The sequence below is a fragment of the Dipodomys ordii genome, unplaced genomic scaffold (assembly GCF_000151885.1).
Source record: "Dipodomys ordii isolate 6190 unplaced genomic scaffold, Dord_2.0 Scaffold8, whole genome shotgun sequence".
In the NCBI taxonomy this organism is placed as follows: domain Eukaryota; kingdom Metazoa; phylum Chordata; class Mammalia; order Rodentia; family Heteromyidae; genus Dipodomys; species Dipodomys ordii.
The window spans coordinates 18,672,384-18,690,369 of record NW_012267224.1 but is presented as its reverse complement, the minus strand read 5'-3'; the positions used below and the strand labels follow the sequence as shown (position 1 = coordinate 18,690,369).

Sequence of the window (17,986 nt, the reverse complement as noted above, 5' to 3'; positions counted from 1 at the left end):
GGCTTTTTCTTTTTGCTTATGTGGTGCTGAGGAATCAAACCCAGGGCCTCATGCATGCAAGGCAAGTGCTCTACCACTGAGCCACCTTCCCAGCCCTTGACTCATTATCTTGCCCATGTAATTATAACCACTCTGTACAGTATTTTCACAATAAAATTAAATTTAAAAATTCCTGTTAAGGCCTCAAATTCCCCACCTTTAGGAATTAAGTTTCTAGCACATGTTTTGGGGTAAACATTCTTTTTTTGGAGGGAATAGTAATGGAATTTGAACTCAAGGCCTTGAGCTCCCTAGGCAAGGACTTTACCACTTGAGTTGTGCCAAACCACAGCAGAAAGTCCAATCTTAGAGGTCAGTTCTGGACTGTGGAATTACTCTTCTTTTCACCTGGGGCCTGGCACTGTCCCTAAATTCTTTTGCTCAAGGTTAGTGCTCTGCCACTTTGAACCACAGCTCCACTTCTGGTTTTCGGGTGGTTAATTGGAAATAAGTCTCAGGAACTTTCCTGCATGGGCTGGCTTTGAACCATGATCCTCAGATCTCAGCCTCCTGAGTAGCTAGGATTACAGGCGTGAGCCACCAATGCTGCTCCTGCTGCTGCTTCTTTCTTCTTCCTTTGTCTTTCTTCTTCTGCTTCTGCCAGTATTGAGGCTTGAACAAAGGACTTGAGTACTGTTCCCTCATCTTTTGCTCAAGGCTAGAATTCTACCACTTGAACCACAGCTCCATTTCCCGTTTTTTGTGGTTAATTGGAGATTAGAGTTTCATGGACTTTTCCTGCCCAGGCTGGCTTCAATCCATATTCCTGCATCTCAGCCTTTTGAGTAGCTAGGATTCTAGGCCTGAGCCACTTATGCCTGGCTCAAGGAACTACTCTTAATATTTATCACAATTTAGACCTATTGAAAACTTACCTATATACGCCAAACTTTAAACAAGAATTGTACTGGTTTGTAAATTTACACTGGAACTTTCCATCAGAGATCGAAGTTGTCCTAGTTTATTAAACTAAGACTGTATTTTCCTTCTTGACTTTGTAAGTATTAAGTCATTATAATCCTTGTAATTCTCTGCCAGTAATATCAGTTACTATAATTTTTTCCGTCTGTTTCAGGCTAGCGGAGAGAGAACAAGTTAGGCCATCCCATTGGAATGTTATTTTTTAATCACTATTTGCGTAATTTCTATGAGTGAATGTAGGAAATCTTTCCAGATACACTGTCACTTTGGCAACATTTGTAAAGTATGATGAATGTGTGATGTGGTTTCTTCAGCTTCGCGTTTTAATGCTAACACTTCATTCTTCCTGTCTCCACTCTACTTTAGTCATGTTTGAAATTAAGAAGATCTGTTGCATTGGTGCGGGCTACGTTGGAGGACCCACATGCAGTGTCATTGCCCATATGTGCCCCGAAATCAGGGTAACAGTTGTTGATGTTAATGAATCAAGAATCAATGCATGGAATTCTCCAACTCTTCCTATTTATGAGGTAAATACATCAGACCACTCCTGGTTGTTATTCTTTGTTTTATCTTTGTTAAACATATGTACTATTACCATGAACAACTATGACTACAACTGATAAGAAATTTGATGAAAAAAATCAAGATACAAAATGTTGTTGACATTGGTTGAGGGTATAGGTCAGTGATAGAGCACATTACTAGAATATTCTAGGCCCTTCCCTACATTGCAGATGTAAATAATGTTAGAACATTTAAAAAATGTCAAGTATGTACAGAAATAAATGTTTCTCAACATTAGAAAATTAATAGCCAGGTACCAGTGTCTCCTGCTTGTAATCCTAACTGCTCAGGAGGCTGAAATCTTGAGGACTGAGGTTAGAAGACAGCCAGAACAGAAATATCTGAAGGATTCTTATCTCTAGTTAAACATAAAAAACTAGAAGTAGGCTGGGAGCTGGGAGCTCACACCTGTAATCCTAGCTACCCAGGAGGTTGAGAACTGAGGATTGAGGTTTGAAGACAGCCTGAGACATATCTGAAGGATTTTTATCTCTAGTTAAACCTAAAAAACTAGAAGTAGGCTGGGGGCTGGTAGCTCAGGCCTGTAATCCTCGTTACTTAGAAGGCTGAAATCTCAGGATCATGATTCAAAGCTAGCCAGTGCAGGAAAGTCTGTGATACTCATCTCCAGTTAACCACCAGAAAACCGGAAATGGCATACCCCTCCCTTACACAGGCTCCCCAAACCCTTATTCCGGTTGGGCCACAACTCAGAAACGATGAACTAATCCATAGTCATCTGTTTGGGGCCACGACAGGACTGAAACACATTTCATCCTTAAAGGTCTTAAAGAGGGGGCTGGGAATGTGGCTTAGGGTAGAGTGCTTGCATGAAGACATGGGTTCGATTCCTTAGTACCACATAAACAGAAAAAGCCAGAAGTGGTGATGTGGCCCAAGTGGTAGAGCAGAAGAGCTCAAGGACAGCACCCAGACCCTGAGTGCAAGCCCCTAAAAAAAAAACAAAAACAACGGGCTGGGAAAGTGGCTCAGTGGTAGAGCGCTTGCCTTGCATGCCTAAGGCCCTGGGTTCGATTCCTCAGCACCACATAAGCAAAAAGAAAAAAGCCAGAAGTGGGGCTGTGGCTCAAGTGGTAGAGTGCTAGCCTTGAGCTTGGGAACAGCGCCCAGGCCGACTTCAGGCCCCACGACCGGACCCAAAAAAAAAAAATAACCTGGGGTGAGGGAGTGAGGGGGGAGTGTAGTTGTGGAGGTGGGAGGGAAGGGATGATAAGGGAAAAACAAAGGAGGAGGCAGCAATGCTTGATAGGAAATGGACTCATTACCTTGCTCACGTAACTGTAATCCCTCTGTACAGTATTTTTACAATAAAAACATTAAAAAGAATAAAAACTGGAAGAAGTTTCAAGTGGTAAAGTACCAGCCTTGAGGGAAAAAGCTAAGCAAGAGTGTGAGGCTCTTCAGTTTAAGCCCCAGTTCTGGCATACACAAAGAAAATTAATAATGGTTTTTAATTCAGTGAGATTATGCGGGATTTTTCTTTTGTCAGTTGTGGGGCTTGACCTCTGGGTTAGATTCCTCAGCACCACATAAGCAGAAAAAGTCAGAAGTGGCACTGTGGCTCAAGTGGCAGCCTTGAGCTGAAGAGCTGAGGGACAGAGAAATCAAACCCAGTGTGTCATGCATGCAAGGCAAGTACTCTACCACTGAGCCACCTTCCCAGTCCCTCATGAGACTTTTGTGTCTCCTTTAACAAGCAAAAAGCTCAGCCAGGCACCTGTGGCTCACGCCTGTAATCCTAGCTACTCAGGAGGCTAAGATCTCAGGCTTGCAGTTCAAAGCCAGCCTGAGAAGGAAAGTCTGTGAAACTATTTTTTTTTTTTGGGGGGGGGGTCCGGTCGTGGGGCCTGAACTCTGGGCCTGGGCACTGTCCCTCAGCTCTTCAGCTCAAGGCCAGCACTCTACTACTTGAGCTACAGCGCCACTTCTGGCTTTTTTCTTTTTGCTTATGTGGTGCTAAGGAATCGAACCCAGGGCCTCAAGCATGCAAGGCAAGCGCTCTACCACTGACCCACCTTCCCAGCCCTATGAAACTCTTATCTCCAATAAACCACCAGAAAACTGGAAATGGTGCTGTGGCTCAAGTGGAAGAGCACTCGCCTTGAGCTGAAGAGCTGAGGGACAGGACCCATGCCCAGAGTTCAAGCCCCAGGACTGACCAAAAAAAAAAAAAAAAAACAGCTTGATGTGGAGGTGTGGCTCAAGTGTTAAAGCACCAGCCTTGAGCAAAAAAATAAGGCCCTGAGTTCAAGCATCACTGGCTAGGACCAAAGAGGTACATAGGGATAAATATTGTTAAGGTAGTTTATTTGAATGTATGGAGGAGGGAGGGAAAGTAGGAGAAAATGAGGTAGGGGGTAACACTGTTCGACAAGAAATGTACTCATTACTTATCTAACTGTAGCCCCTCTGAGCATCACCCTTACAATAAAATGAAATATTATTAAAAATAAATATATAGAAATAAAAATTAATAACTTTTGACTTTTTTTGTTCATTATTTTTTCTTTCTTTTTTTTTTTGCCCATTCTGGGGCTTGAACTTAGCAGGGCCTAGGCACTGTCCTTGAGCCTCTTTGTGCTCAAGGTTAGCACTCTACCACTTGAGCCACAGCTCTACTTCCAGCTTTTTCTTTTTTTTTTTTTTTTGGGTCCAGTAGTGGGGCCTGAACTCTGGGCCTGGGCGCTGTCCCTCAGCTCTTCAGCTCAAGGCTAGTGTTCTACCACTTCAGCCACAGCGCCACCTCCAGCTTTTTTTCTTTTTGCTATGTGGTGCTAAGGAATCGAACCCAGGGCCTCAGGCATGCAAGGCAAGCACTCTACCACTGAGCCATCTTCCCAGCCCCCCAGCTTTTTCTGAGTAGTTTATTGGAGTTGTTTATTGAAAGTCTCATGGACTTGCCTGCCCAGGCTGGCTTTGAACTGAGATGCTCAGATTAGCCTCCTGAGTAGCTAGGATTACAGGTGTGAGCTACCAGTGCCTAACTTGTTTCTTGTACTGGGGCTTGAAGGCAAGGCCTTATGCTCTTACTTGGCTTTTTTGCCCAGGACTGATGCTCTACCATTTGATCCATGCCTCTACTTTCAGCTTTTTTGTTGACTAATGAGGGGTAACTCTAGAATTTATATAGGCTGGCTGTGAACCTTGATCCTTCACTCTCAGCTTCCTGTGAAGCTAAGATTATTGTGAGTCACTGGAATCTGGCTTGAAATTATTTTAAGTTGGGCGCCAGTGGCTCATACCTGTAATCTTAGCTAATCAGGAGATTGAGATCTCAGGATCACCATTGGAAGCCAGCGTGAGTCGGAAAGTCTCCACTAAAACTTCCATTAAAGCTAGAAGTGGAGCTGTGGCTCAATTGTAGAGTGCTAGCCTTGAGCAAAAGGCATAGCACTTAAGCCCTGAGTTCAAGCCCCTGGACCAGCACCAATCCCCCCCAGAAAAGAAAAGGAAAATAATCATTTAGAGCCCAGGCTCCAGGTGGCACTGTGGCTGTTATTATTTTGATTAAGTTGATTAATTTTTTAAAATTATTTTGTTATTAGTATTTTTTTTTGGGTCCGGTCATGGGGCCTGAACTCTGGGCCTGGGCTCTGTCCCTCAGCTCTTCAGCTCAAGGCTAGTGCTCTACCACTTGAGCCACAGGGCCACTTCCGGTTTTTTTCTTTTTTCTTATTTGATACTGAGGAATCGAACCCAGGGCCTCGAGCATGCAAGGCAAGTGCTCTACCACTGAGCCACCTTCCCAGCCCCTTGTTATTAGTATTATTTGGTTAAGTTTATTATGGTTAAGTTCTGACAAAAGTAATATTGCTAAACACAAAGTGGCGTATATCATGTAACACCATTTTTTTTGGGGGGGGTGTCCAGTCGTGGGGTGTGAACTCTGGGCCTGGGCGCTGTCCCTCAGCTCTTTAGCTCAAGGCTAGCGCTTTACCACTTGAGCCACAGCGCCACTTCCGGCTTTTTTCTTTTTTTTTTTTTTGGGTCCGGTCATGGGGCCTGAACTCTGGGCCTGGGCGCTGTCCCTCAGCTCTTCAGCTCAAGGCTAGGGCTCTACCACTTGAGCCACAGCGCCACTTCCGGCTTTTTATTTTTTGCTTATGTGGTGCTGAGGAATCGAACCCAGGGCCTCAGGCATGCAAGGAAGCGCTCTACCACTGAGCCACCTTCCCAGCCCCTATAACTCCATTTTTAAAAATCTTTTTAATTTTTTTATTTTTTGTTGATCGTGGGGCTTGAACTGTGGGCCTAGGCGCTGTCCGTGAGCTTTTGCTCAAGACTAGCACTCTACTACTTGAGCTACAGTGCTACTTCTGAGGAATCGAACCCAGGACTTCATGAATGCTAGGGAAGTATTCTATCACTAAGCCACATTCCCAGCCCATAACTGTTCAAAAATAGGCTAGCTAATATTTGGGTTCAATGTGGTGGTAATTTGGAAAAGAAATGAGTAAGAAAAGCCCTGATTTATATTTTTTAAATTTTTTATTGTAAAGATACTATACAGAGGGTTACAGTTACAGGAGTAAGGTAATGAGTACACTTCCTATTGAGCATTGTTACCACCTACTATCCTTTCCCTCCCTACCTTCCCCAGGTTCTTTTTGAAAAGCCCTGATTTAAGGTGGTATTCTTTTACTTATTACAGAAATAGTATAGTAGTATTGTTAAGATTTAACAATTAAAATTATTTGTTGGTGTGCTACTAGAGCAGCATCTCTCAGGCTCTAGATTTATTTGACCCTAGCACTGCAAACAACTCTCTCTCCTGACTCTTATTTTGATATAACCATATTTATTGAATAATCATTACCAAGCACTGGCGGCTCATGCCTGTAATCCTAGCTACGCAGAAGGCTAAGGTTGAGGTTCACAATTTGAAACCATCCTAGGCAGAAAAGTTCATGAGACTCCTATCTCTAACCACTAAAAGTTGGAAGTGGACATGTGGCTTAAGTGGTAGAGTGCTTAACCTTGAGCTAAAAACCTCAGGGATAGCTGGGCACTGGTGGTTCACACCTGTAATCCTAGCTACTCAGGAGGCTGAGATCTGAGGATCACGGTTCAAAACCAGCCCCGGCAGGATACCTTCCAAATGCTGGGTTACACGTATGTGCTAACACACCTGAGCTGATCCTTTACTTTTAACAAACATTAATTAGAGTATCTCATATGACTGGTAAGCTGTATGAAAAAATCTTTTCCCTTTTTCTTTCTAGCCAGGATTAAAAGAAGTAGTAGAATCCTGTCGAGGAAAAAATCTATTTTTTTCTACGAATATTGATGAAGCCATCAAAGAAGCTGATCTCGTATTTATTTCTGTAAGTAGTTTTCCTTACTGTGTGAATTTTGATGCATTTATATGTATATAAAACTTACTGAGGAGCTGGGAATGTGGCTTAGTGGTAGAGTGCTTGCCTTGCATGCCTGAGGCTCTGGGTTCAATTCCTTAGTACTACATAAACAGAAAAAGCCAAAAGTGGCCCTGTGACTCAAATGGTAGAGTGTTAGCTTTTAGCAAAAGAAGCTGAGAGACAGTTCCCAAGCCCTGAGTTCAAACCCTAGGACTGGCAAACAAAAAACAAAAAACTTATTGGCCAGGCACAGGTGGCTCACACATGTGATCCTAGCTACTCAGGCAGCTGAGTCTAAGGGTCACGGTTTAAAACCAGTCCAGGCAGTAAGTCTATGAGATTCTCATCTCCAAAAAGTCCAGAAGTGGAGAGATGGCCCAAGAGCACTAGCTTTGGGCAAAAGAATCTCAGGGACAGCAGCCAGGTCTTGAGTTCAAATCCCAGCATTGGCACCCAGAAAATGAAACAAATCTCTTACTGTTCAATTTGCTATTAAGTTACAACATTGTTTAATAAGGAGAAGTCCAGTTGAATTTTGATTGTTTCCTTGTCCACCATATAATCATCTGGTCATGCATATCATTTCAAATCACTGAATAAATAAATTCAAATAAAGTCCTAATAAAGCTGGGTGCTGGTGGCTCATGCCTATAATCCTAGCTACTCAGGAAGCTGAGATCTAAGGCTCATAGTTCAAAGCCAGCATAGCAGGAAAAATTCATGAGACTCTTTTTTTTTTTAATTGTGAAAATACTGTACAGAGGGGTTACAATTACATGGGCAAGATAATGACTACATTTCTTATCAAGCATTGTAGCCTCCTCCTTTGTTTCCCCTTCCCATCCCTTCCCATCTCCCCCCCAGTCCGTGAGACCCTTATTTCCAATCTATTACTAAAAAAAGGGGACAAGGCACTGTGGATTGTAGCCTTGAAAAAGTAATTCAAGGATATCACACAGGCCTTGAGTTCAAGCCCCAGTACTGGCAACAAAAAGAAAAAAAAAAGAAAAATGAAATGAAATGAAAAAAAGTCCTAATCTAAGAACCAGAACCAAGAAATCCTGGTCCCAGGTGAGCACATGTGATAATAGTATATATTTATCATTTGAAATGAAGTAAAGAGAATCAATTTGCAAACTTACAGACATGTCTTACCCTGTACTCATTTTAAATTGATTAGTATTTGTTGACTAAGTTATCAGACTAGCCACAGATAACCTTTATCTTATCATATGGCTTAGCAATTTATTTCTTGTTGCCCCTAGTAGCCATCTACTGAAATTTTCTTTCTATGATGGTATCACCAATTGGTATCTGAGGTGTGGTGGTTTCTGACCTTAGGAATAAAGGGAATGTTAGGCTGGTGTGAGAAAGGAAAGAAACATCATGGTGTCCATGAAGCGTGTATGTGGTTGCTTGTAAATGTGGAGGAGGAGCTAGGAGGTTCTGGCTGGTGGGATGAATGCGGTCCTGGGACGCTACGTGAGGGACTGGCCAAGTTACCCAGTGTCTACACTGTTATCCTGGATGACTGATGTGTCATCTAGGAAAGCTTTAGGCACTTTGGGCACAGGTTGAAATCCTGTAGGAGGAGGAATTGTCCCTAAATGAACATGATTTGATGCCTGGTTGAATCCATATGGAGTCCCAGCAGACTTGGTCCAAAGCTGAGGAAAATGAACAAGAGCCTCCACAGTGGTAAGTGAGCACAGGCCTTTCAGGAGGTATCCTTGAGGAATGCCATCATCTGTTGTAGTGTTGCCCTGGTGTACTAGGTCAGAGGCTTTGTCTGTGCGATTGATGGCTTTTTCTGAGGGAATAATATAGAAGAAGCAATGTTTCACTCTTAAGCAGACACACGCCTCCAGCTCTAGCTGTTAGTAGATCTCCAGATCTTCTATTTTGTAAAAATAGAATCTGCAGTGAATCTACCTGTTGTGACAGTGGTGGAGTGTGTTAGATCATTCTCTGAGGGCCTTGGCGACTTGTGGTAACATCCACTGAGGTGCTTCCCGTGGTTGAGCCAGCCACTCCCAGATCCCAGTAACTAAGAGAAGGAGCATCAGAGCTATTATCTTTTGGCATTGTCTTTTGTCTATTATAGATGCCCCAAATTATTGTGAGAATCTTTTTTTTTTCTTTTTGTCGGTGGTAGGGCTTGAACTCTGGGCTTGGGCGCTATCCCTGTGCTCTTCAGCTCAAGGCGAGTGCTCTACCCTTTGAGCCACAGTGCTACTTCCGGTTTTCTAGTGCTTTATTGGAGATAAGAGTCTCACAGACTTTCCTGCCCAGGCTGGCTTTGAACCGTGATCCTCAGATCTCAGCCTCCTGAGTAGCTCCTTAGGATTATAGGCGTGAGCCACCAACGCCTGGTGAAGAGAGAATGGTTTTCATCTCAGAGCTCCTTTACTAGGGAAAATTGTCTGATCATCTCCCATCTCCAGCGAGTTTCATTTACCTCTTCTGCACCCTCGTCCTCTGCTTTCCACATCTAAGGGATGTCCTATCATTCCATGCATATAAAGAACTTTGTCCTCTTGCTTTTCACAGATCAATTTCATATTAAACTTTTGATTTATTTTTCTTGGTTCCTTTACTTAGTCTCTCATTAGGTGGTAAGGTCATCAAGGGAAGAGAATTAGTGTTCCTTAATGGTAATTCAAAATCATTTCTGTCTCTGGTATACTAGGACACTCGTAAGATTGCAGCTATTAAGGAGGCTGAGGGTCACAGGGCCCAGGCCAGCCTGATCTATGTAGCAAGATCTTGTCTCAAGACAACAATATGAACAATAAAAAAATTCTATTTATTCTCATTAAGTTGTTTACTTTTTAGAGTACTTTTTAGAGTAACACTTGAGCTAATTTTTCCAGAGCATGTGATTTTCATTTTTTAATAGTCACTGAAACAGAGGAAGCCAAGAAATAAATGCTTAGCACTTAGCAGTGGATGCCAGTAGTTCAGGCCTGTAATCCTAGCTACTCAGGAGGCTGAGATTTGAGGATTATAATAAAATACAATTACAGCCTGGACAGAAAAATTCTCAAGATTCTATCTCCTATTAATAAGTAAAATGCTGGACTGTAGGTATGACTCAAGTGGTAGAGTGCTGGCCACGAGGAAGCAAGCCAAACATGAGCATGGTACCAGCACAGGGGAGAAAGAAAAGAAAGAAAAATAAACCAGGAGTCCTCTTTTAACAAATTAAGAAAGCCAGGCCAGGTGCCAGTAGCTTGTGTCTGTAATCCTAGCTATTTAGGAGGCTGAAATCTAGGATCACAGTTCAAAACCAGCCCAGGCAGGAGTGTCGGTGAGACTCTTACTTCCAACTAATTATCAGAAAACTGGAGGTAGAGCTGGGGCTCAAAGTAGTAGAGTGTTAGCCTGGAGTGAAAAAGCTCAGGGGACGCACCCAGCTCCTAAGTTCAAGCTCTACTACCAACAACGACAAAAAAGAAAGCATTTGTGAATGCTGCCACAGTTTCAGAATGCTATTAATATCATAAAAATAAGGAATGGTGAAGATTTTTTTTTTTTTGGCCAGTTGTGGGCTTAAACTCTGGGCCTGGGTGCTGTACCTCAGTTCTTCAGCTCAGGTGTGAGCCACCAGTGCCTGCTTAGGAATGGTAAAGAATTTTAAAGTTTATTTTTAAGGACTATGATAGTATATTGCATACGATAAGGAAAAGTAGAGAAAGCTTCATTTCAGTGCATTCCTTTAGATGAGAACTTTCTCATTCCTTATTATCTCAAGGGCATAGTTTGTACCTGCCTATTCCAGTGCAGTAGCTACTCAGCAAAAATGTATTGAATGAATTCTGCAGATGTTTCTTCTAGTGATTATATTTATAAGATGTATTATTTGGGGGTGGGTGGGGGGTAGGGGGTATAGCTGAGGAGGTGGGAGGGAAGGGATGGTAAGGGAAAAACAAAGGAGGAGGCAACAATGCTGGATAAGAAATGTACTCATTTCCTTGCTCATGTAACTGTAACCCCTTTGTACAGTATTTTCATAATAAAAATCTTAATTAAAAACTGCAAAAGCAAAAAAAAAAGTATTATTTGGGGCTGGGAATGTGGCTTAGTGGTAGATTGTTTGCCTAACATGCATGAAGCCCTGGGTTTGATCCCTCAGTACCTCATAAACAGGAAAGACCAGAAGTGACACTGTGGCTCAAGTGGTAGAGTATTAGCCTTGAGCAAAAGAAGCTGGGGGACGGTGCCCAGGCCCTGAATTCAAGCCCCAGGACTGGCCAAAAATAAATAAATAAGTAAGAGTGTTATTTCCATGGACATATTAGAGTGTGAAAACCATACACATGGATGGTTCCTGATTTCACACTATCTGGTGATAACGTGGGAGAGACCAAGGAAACAGTCTGGAAACCACTGAGCAGCTCACAGGTTCTCTTCTTCATCAGGTGAATACTCCAACAAAAACCTACGGTATGGGGAAAGGCCGGGCAGCAGACCTGAAGTACATCGAAGCATGTGCTAGACGCATTGTGAAAAACTCCAATGGATACAAGATTGTGACTGAGAAAAGCACGGTTCCAGTGCGGGCTGCAGAAAGCATTCGCCGCATATTTGATGCAAACACAAAACCTGATTTGAATTTACAGGTATGTGAGTGTGTACATTTGTTTATATATATATATATACACACACACACTATACAGAATATATTGTATATATACACATATACAATGCAAATGTATATATATACATACACACACACACATACACACACACGTATCTGTACGCATTAGAGTCTGGTTCTTCTGTAAATACTGATGCCTTCAAGTTTCCTGTGATTAAGTCTAGCCTAAAACTTTCCTTTGCATTGGGGTTCTAGGTGCTGTCCAACCCTGAGTTCTTGGCAGAGGGAACAGCCATCAAGGACCTCAAGAACCCAGACAGAGTACTAATTGGAGGGGATGAAACCCCAGAGGGCCGGAGAGCGGTGCAGGCGCTGTGCGCTGTGTATGAGCACTGGGTTCCCAAAGAAAAGATCCTCACCACCAACACTTGGTCATCGGAGCTTTCCAAACTGGTTAGTGCATGGATTTCCACTGTTCTTTAAACTTGTTGTTCTTGGACAAAGTCTTATGTAATTCCGGCTGACCTCAAACCTGTGATCCTCTTGTGTCTCCTTCCTGAGCACTGGAATAACAGGTTTGCACCACCACACCTCGTTTTTTAAAAAAATTTTTTTGGTCATTTGTGGGGCTTGAACTCAGGGCCTGGGTGCTGTCCTTGAGCTTTTTTGTTCAAAACTAGTGCTCTACCATTTTGAGCCACAGCTTCACTTCCAGTTTACTGGTTGTTAATTGGAGATACAAGTCTCATGGACTTCCCTGCTCAAGCTGGCTCTCAACTGTGATCCTCAAATTTTAGCCTCCTTAGTAGCTAGGATTACAGACGTGAGCTACATGCACTGTTCTTTTTGGGATGGGGTCATTCTGTTTAGTCTATTTGGTCCAAGCTGTCCTCCTAACTTCTGGGCTTAAGTGACCCTCTTAGATAACTGGGATTATAGGATCAATACTTTCCATTAAATTTAAAGCCAAGTGTTTATTTCCCTTAAGCTTGACAAATTTAAGTATAGGATTGTTTTTTGTGTTAATTTTGGCTAGAACAGGATTTGAACTCAGGGCCTTGAGTTTACTTGAGCAAGCTTGCTTGTCCATGGCTCTACCACTTGAGACATGCCTCCAGCCCCACTTTTTGCTAGTTACATTTGGAGATGGAATCTTGTGGATTTTACTACCTAGGCAAATTTTGAATTGAAATCCTCTGGATCTCAGCCTCCTCAGTAGCTAGGATTATAGGTGTGATCTACCCATATCTGGCTTTTCTGGTTGTTTTTGAGACAGTGTTTCTGTGTAACAGAGGGTGAATTGGGGCTCATGATTCTCCTTCCTCAGTCTCCCAAGTGCTGGAATCACAGTTATGCACCACCATGTCTGACTCACAGATTATCTATCTATCTATCTATCTATCTATCTATTTTTGCCAGTCTTGGGGATTGAACTCTGGGTTTGGGTGCTGTCCCTCAGCTCTTCAGCTCAAGGATAGCGCTCTACCACTTGAGCCACAGTGCCACTTCTGGTTTTCTGGTGGTTAAGTGGAAAGAAGAGTCTCATTGATTTCCTTCCCAGGCTGGCTTTAAACCTCAGATCTCAGCTTCCTGACTACCTAGGATTACAGGTGTGAGCCACTGGTGCCCGACTTAAAAGTTTATACTTTTGAAGAAAGTATTTTGTGCACATTTGAGTTATAAAATAATTTTCAGGGGGCTGGGAAGGTGGCTCAGGGGTAGAGCACTTGCCTTGAGCTGAAGAGCTGAGGGACAGCACCCAAACCCAGAGTTCGGGCCCCACGACTGGACCAAAAAAAAAAAATAATAATTCAGGTCAACTTGATGAAGTGTAATACTATATCTCAAGTTTCTACTTCGGCTTATTCTGCTTCTCCCCCTGTCTTATTAAAGGCAGCAAATGCATTTCTCGCCCAGAGAATCAGCAGCATCAATTCCATCAGTGCTCTGTGCGAAGCTACAGGGGCTGATGTGGAGGAGGTGGCCACGGCTATCGGCATGGACCAGAGGATCGGAAATAAGTTCCTGAAAGCCAGTGTGGGTAAGTTAAATTCTTTTCTCTACCTGAAGAGGCTTCATTTAACTGGATTTCTAACTTTATGAAATTCTGTCCCCCTTACCGCCCCCAGTCGTGGGGCTTGAACTCTGGGCCTGGGTGCTGTCTCTCAGTTCTTCAGCTAGCACTCAACCACTTGAGCCAAAGCATCACTTCCAGATTTTTCTGCCTATGTGTTGCTGAGGAATCAAACCCAGAGCCTCATGTATGCAAGGCAATCACTACCACTGAGCCACCTTCCCAGCCCCCATGTGCCAGTTTGTACACGTGAGCACTATGCTTTTTGTGATAATTCAGTGCCATGTTTCTCACATTGTTGTGCTTTGTGTGTGTTGGTACTGGAACTTGAGCTCAGGGCCTGGGCTCTGTCCCTTCTGACCTTCTTCTGCTCAGGGCTAGCACTCTACCACTTGGACCATGCTTCAGCTTCCAGATTGTTTGGTAGTTTTTAGTGGAGATCAGGGCTTCACAGACGTTCCTCCACAGGCTGGCTTCAAACCTTGATCCTCAGATCTCAGCCTCCTGAGTAGCTAGGATTACAGCTTTGAGCCTCCAGGCACAGGCCAAATGCCATCTAATGTTTTCCCGTAGGGAGGCCACAATGCCCTCACAAGCGTGGAGGGAAAACTTGAGTTGACAGGTAGTAGACCAATAATATATATTAAATAAGATGTAAGATACATGTAAGAAGTACATATAGCAATGTGCAGCTGCTTGCAGGAACCTGCCAATGTATATATCTCACAAATAGAATATTTTACACACTGGGCAACAGGCAGACTTTCTAGTGTTTCTGGGGCTATCTGTCATATATAGCCTCAACACTGCTGGTCCTTGGACTTGAACTCAGGGCTTGGATGCTGTCCCTGAGCTTTTTCTGCTCTAGGCTAGTGCTCTCTACACTTGAGCCGTAGCTCCACTTTCAGCTTTTTTTGGTGGTTAGGTAGAGATAAGAGTCTCACAGACTGAGCTGGGTGCCTGTGGCTCATGCCTGTAATCCTAGCTATTCAGGAGGCTGAGATCTGAGGATCGTGGTTCAAAGCCAGATGGGCAGGAAAGTCGGTGAGACTCTTATCTCCAATTAGCCACCAGAAAACTGGAAGTGGCGCTGTGGCTCTAGTGGTAGAGTGCTAGCCTTTAGCTGAAGAGCTGCGGGACAACGCCCCATGACCAAAAAAAAAAATAGTCTCACAGACTGGGCTGGCTTCAAACTGCAATCCTTAGATCTCAGCCTCCTAAGTAGCTGTTGTGAGCCACCAGAGCCTGGTGAATATATTAATTTTTTAATATCTGAATTTTGTTACTGAAAAAAAATGTAGTACAAGCCCTATGATGTAGTGTAAAATTTGTCCCATGATTCAGTGATTCAGTTTTGGACTCATGAAAATACCACATTTCTCTTTCCTCAGGATTTGGTGGGAGCTGCTTCCAAAAAGATGTTCTAAATTTGGTTTATCTCTGCGAGGCTCTGAATTTGCCTGAAGTAGCTCGTTATTGGCAACAGGTATTAAATAATTTTTTTTTGTTTTTGTTTTTGCTGCTCCTGGGCTTGAACTCAGGGCCTAGCCAATGTCCCTGAGCATCTTTGTGCTTAAGGCGAGTAGTGCTTTTCCACTTTTGCCACAGCACCACTTTCAGCTTTTTCTGAGTAGTTTACCAGAGATAAAGTCTCACAGACATTCCTCCGTGGGGCTGGCTTCAAACTGCGATCCTCAGATCTCAGCCTCCTGAGTAGCTAGCACTACAGGCGTGAGGCACTGGTGCCCAGCTTGTATTCATTCATCTTTTTATTTTTTTAATTGTGAACATACTGTACAGAGGGGTTACAATTACATGGGCAAGATAATGAGTACATTTCTCATCAAACATTGCAGCCACCTCCTTTGTTTACCCTTCACATCGCTTCCCAACCTCCCCCACTCATTCCTTCCCCCCCGCCACCAAAGTTGTAAAGTTCATTTTCAACATGACAACTTGTACTTCTCATTGTTGGTCCACCTGTATCCTTAAACGACTTGTTTTTCCCCTTCTCCTCCACAAATTATACCAACTTCAAATATAGTGAAAGCAGGGGTTATACTGTGGGGGAGGGACATACAAAGCAACGAAGAGATAATCTTATAAATGCGTTAGAAACAAATGCATGAAAGAAAAAAAACATTTAAATACATATCTAAGGGTTGTATTCATTAATCTGGATAGTCAATAACTTCTGGTTCGATTCCAATTAAATATGTTACCCTTGGTGTAATGCTTTTAGTGAAGTTTATTCCAGGAGCTCAATTTACTTATTTCAGATTTACTTATTGGCATGTTTTGTCTTTTTTTTTCTTCTCTTTTTTTCCCCCCACTCCTGGGGCTTGAACTCAGGGCCTGGACACTGTCCCTGAGCTTCTTTTGCTCAAGGCTAGCCCTCTACCACTTGAGCCCCAGCCCCACTTCTGGCTTTTTCTGTTTATGTGGTACTGAGGAATCGAACCCAGGGCTTCATTCATGCTAGGCAAGCACTGTACCACTAAGCCACATTCCCAGCCCTGGCATCTGTTTTTGATTAGCCTTTTTTTTTTTCTGGTTAATTGACTGTGATAGATATTTCTGACACATCAATATTTCTTATAATTTTTTTTTTTGGGTCCGATCGTGGGGCCTGAACTCTGGGCCTGGGCGCTGTCCCTCAGCTCTTCAGCTCAAGGCTAACACTCTACCACTTGAGCCACAGCGCCACTTCTGGCTTTTGTTTCCTGCTTATGTGGTGCTGAGGAATCGAACCCAGGGCCTCAGGCATGCAAGGCAAGAGCTCTACCACTGAGCCACCTTCCCAGCCCTATTTCTTATAATTTTATAATTAAATTTCCTTCCCAAGTAAATCAAGAATTAGTATTATCCTTAATTATAATTCTCTACCAGAAAAGATACAACTAAAGGAAGAATCTACAGTGTGATACTTTCAAATGGATTGCACTTGTTTTACTGTATGTGCCAGTCGTGAGGCTTGACCTCAGGGCCTGGGCACTGGCCTTGAGCTTTCGTGCTCTAGCCTAATTCTCTACCACTTGAACCATAGTTTACTTCTGGCTTTTTGATGGTCAGTTGGAGATAACAGTCTCACAGACTTTCCTATTCAAGCTGGCTTCAAACCACGGTCTTCACATCTCTGCCTCCTGAGTAGCTAGGATTGCAGGCATAAGCCACCATTTTCTTCAAACTGAATGTTTTCCCTCTTGGTCAGTGCTGGGGTTTGGTCTGAGAGAGCACATGTCCTCCATCCTGTTTTAGTTATTTTCAGGCTGGATCTTGCACGTTTGACTAGGACTAGCCTCAGACTTTAAGCCTGCTTCAGTCTCATAAATAGTTGGGATTATAGGAAGGTGTCACTATGCCCTGTATGTCTAGCTAACTTTTTTTAAAAAATGTAAATCAGCCAGGGCGCCAGTGGCTCTTGTCTATAATCCTAGCTACTCAGGAGGCTGAGATCTGAGGATCGTGGTTCAGATCCAGCCTGGGCAAGAAAGTCTGTGAGACTCTTTTTTTTGGGGGGGGGGGTCTAGTCGTGGGGCCTGAACTCTGGGCCTGGGCACTGTCCCTCAGCTCTTCAGCTCAAGGCTAGCACTCTACCACTTTAAGCCACAGCGCCACTTCCGGCTTTTTTCTTTTTGCTTATATGGTGCTGAGGAATCGAACCCAGGGCCTCCAGCATGCAAGGCAAGTGCTCTACCACTGAGCCACCTTCCCAGCCCCAAGTCTGTGAGACTCTTATCTCCAATTAACCACCAGAAAACCAGAAATGGCGCTGTGGCTAAAGTGGTAGAGAGCTCACCTTGAACTGAAGAGCTCAGGGACAGTGCTCATGCCCAGAGTTCAAGCCCTACAACCAACAACAACAACAAAAAGTAAATCAATTTATTTATGAGTCTAATGGATACATAAAATATTTTGTGAATACAAAAACTTGTAATGGCATGAAATATCATGATGACATAATGTTTTCAGTTGAAAACAGAATATAAAATGCGCTTAAAGTTGACAGCAGCTGTCCTTCAAGCGTAATCTTCCCATCCTGGGTGGCACTACTCTTGAGATCTGAGGATAGCGATTCAACGTCATCCTGGGCAGGAAAATCCTTGAAACTTTTCTCCAATTAATCACTAAAAGCCAAAAGTGGAGCTGTGGCTGTAGTGGTAAGGCATCAGCCTTGAGCAACAAAGCTCAGGGTTAGTGCTGGCACCCTGAGTTCAACCCCAGTACTAGCATACACACACACATATCAGAGTAATAATGCTACAATATGATCAAAGTATTTTTTTTCTTTTTAAAAAATTTTTTAATTTATTTATTGTGAAAATACTGTACAGAGGGGTTACAATTACATGGGCAAGATAGTGAGTACATTTCTTATCAAGCATTGTAGCCTCCTCCTTTGTTTAC

The 17,986-nt window shown here is 43.1% G+C and overlaps 1 protein-coding gene across 1 annotated transcript in view; it reads left to right on the top strand.

The window, feature by feature from the left end:
- The window catches only part of Ugdh (UDP-glucose 6-dehydrogenase), a 55,314-nt gene that overhangs the window by 5,389 nt on the left and 31,939 nt on the right, over positions 1-17,986 (top strand). The window contains exons 2-7 of the mRNA XM_013008906.1: positions 1,322-1,490; positions 6,771-6,872; positions 11,327-11,527; positions 11,761-11,958; positions 13,399-13,546; positions 14,971-15,065. Of these exons, the coding sequence (XP_012864360.1) occupies positions 1,329-1,490; positions 6,771-6,872; positions 11,327-11,527; positions 11,761-11,958; positions 13,399-13,546; positions 14,971-15,065 (906 nt within the window). The 5' untranslated portion in view covers positions 1,322-1,328. The remainder of the gene's footprint in view (positions 1-1,321; positions 1,491-6,770; positions 6,873-11,326; positions 11,528-11,760; positions 11,959-13,398; positions 13,547-14,970; positions 15,066-17,986) is intronic.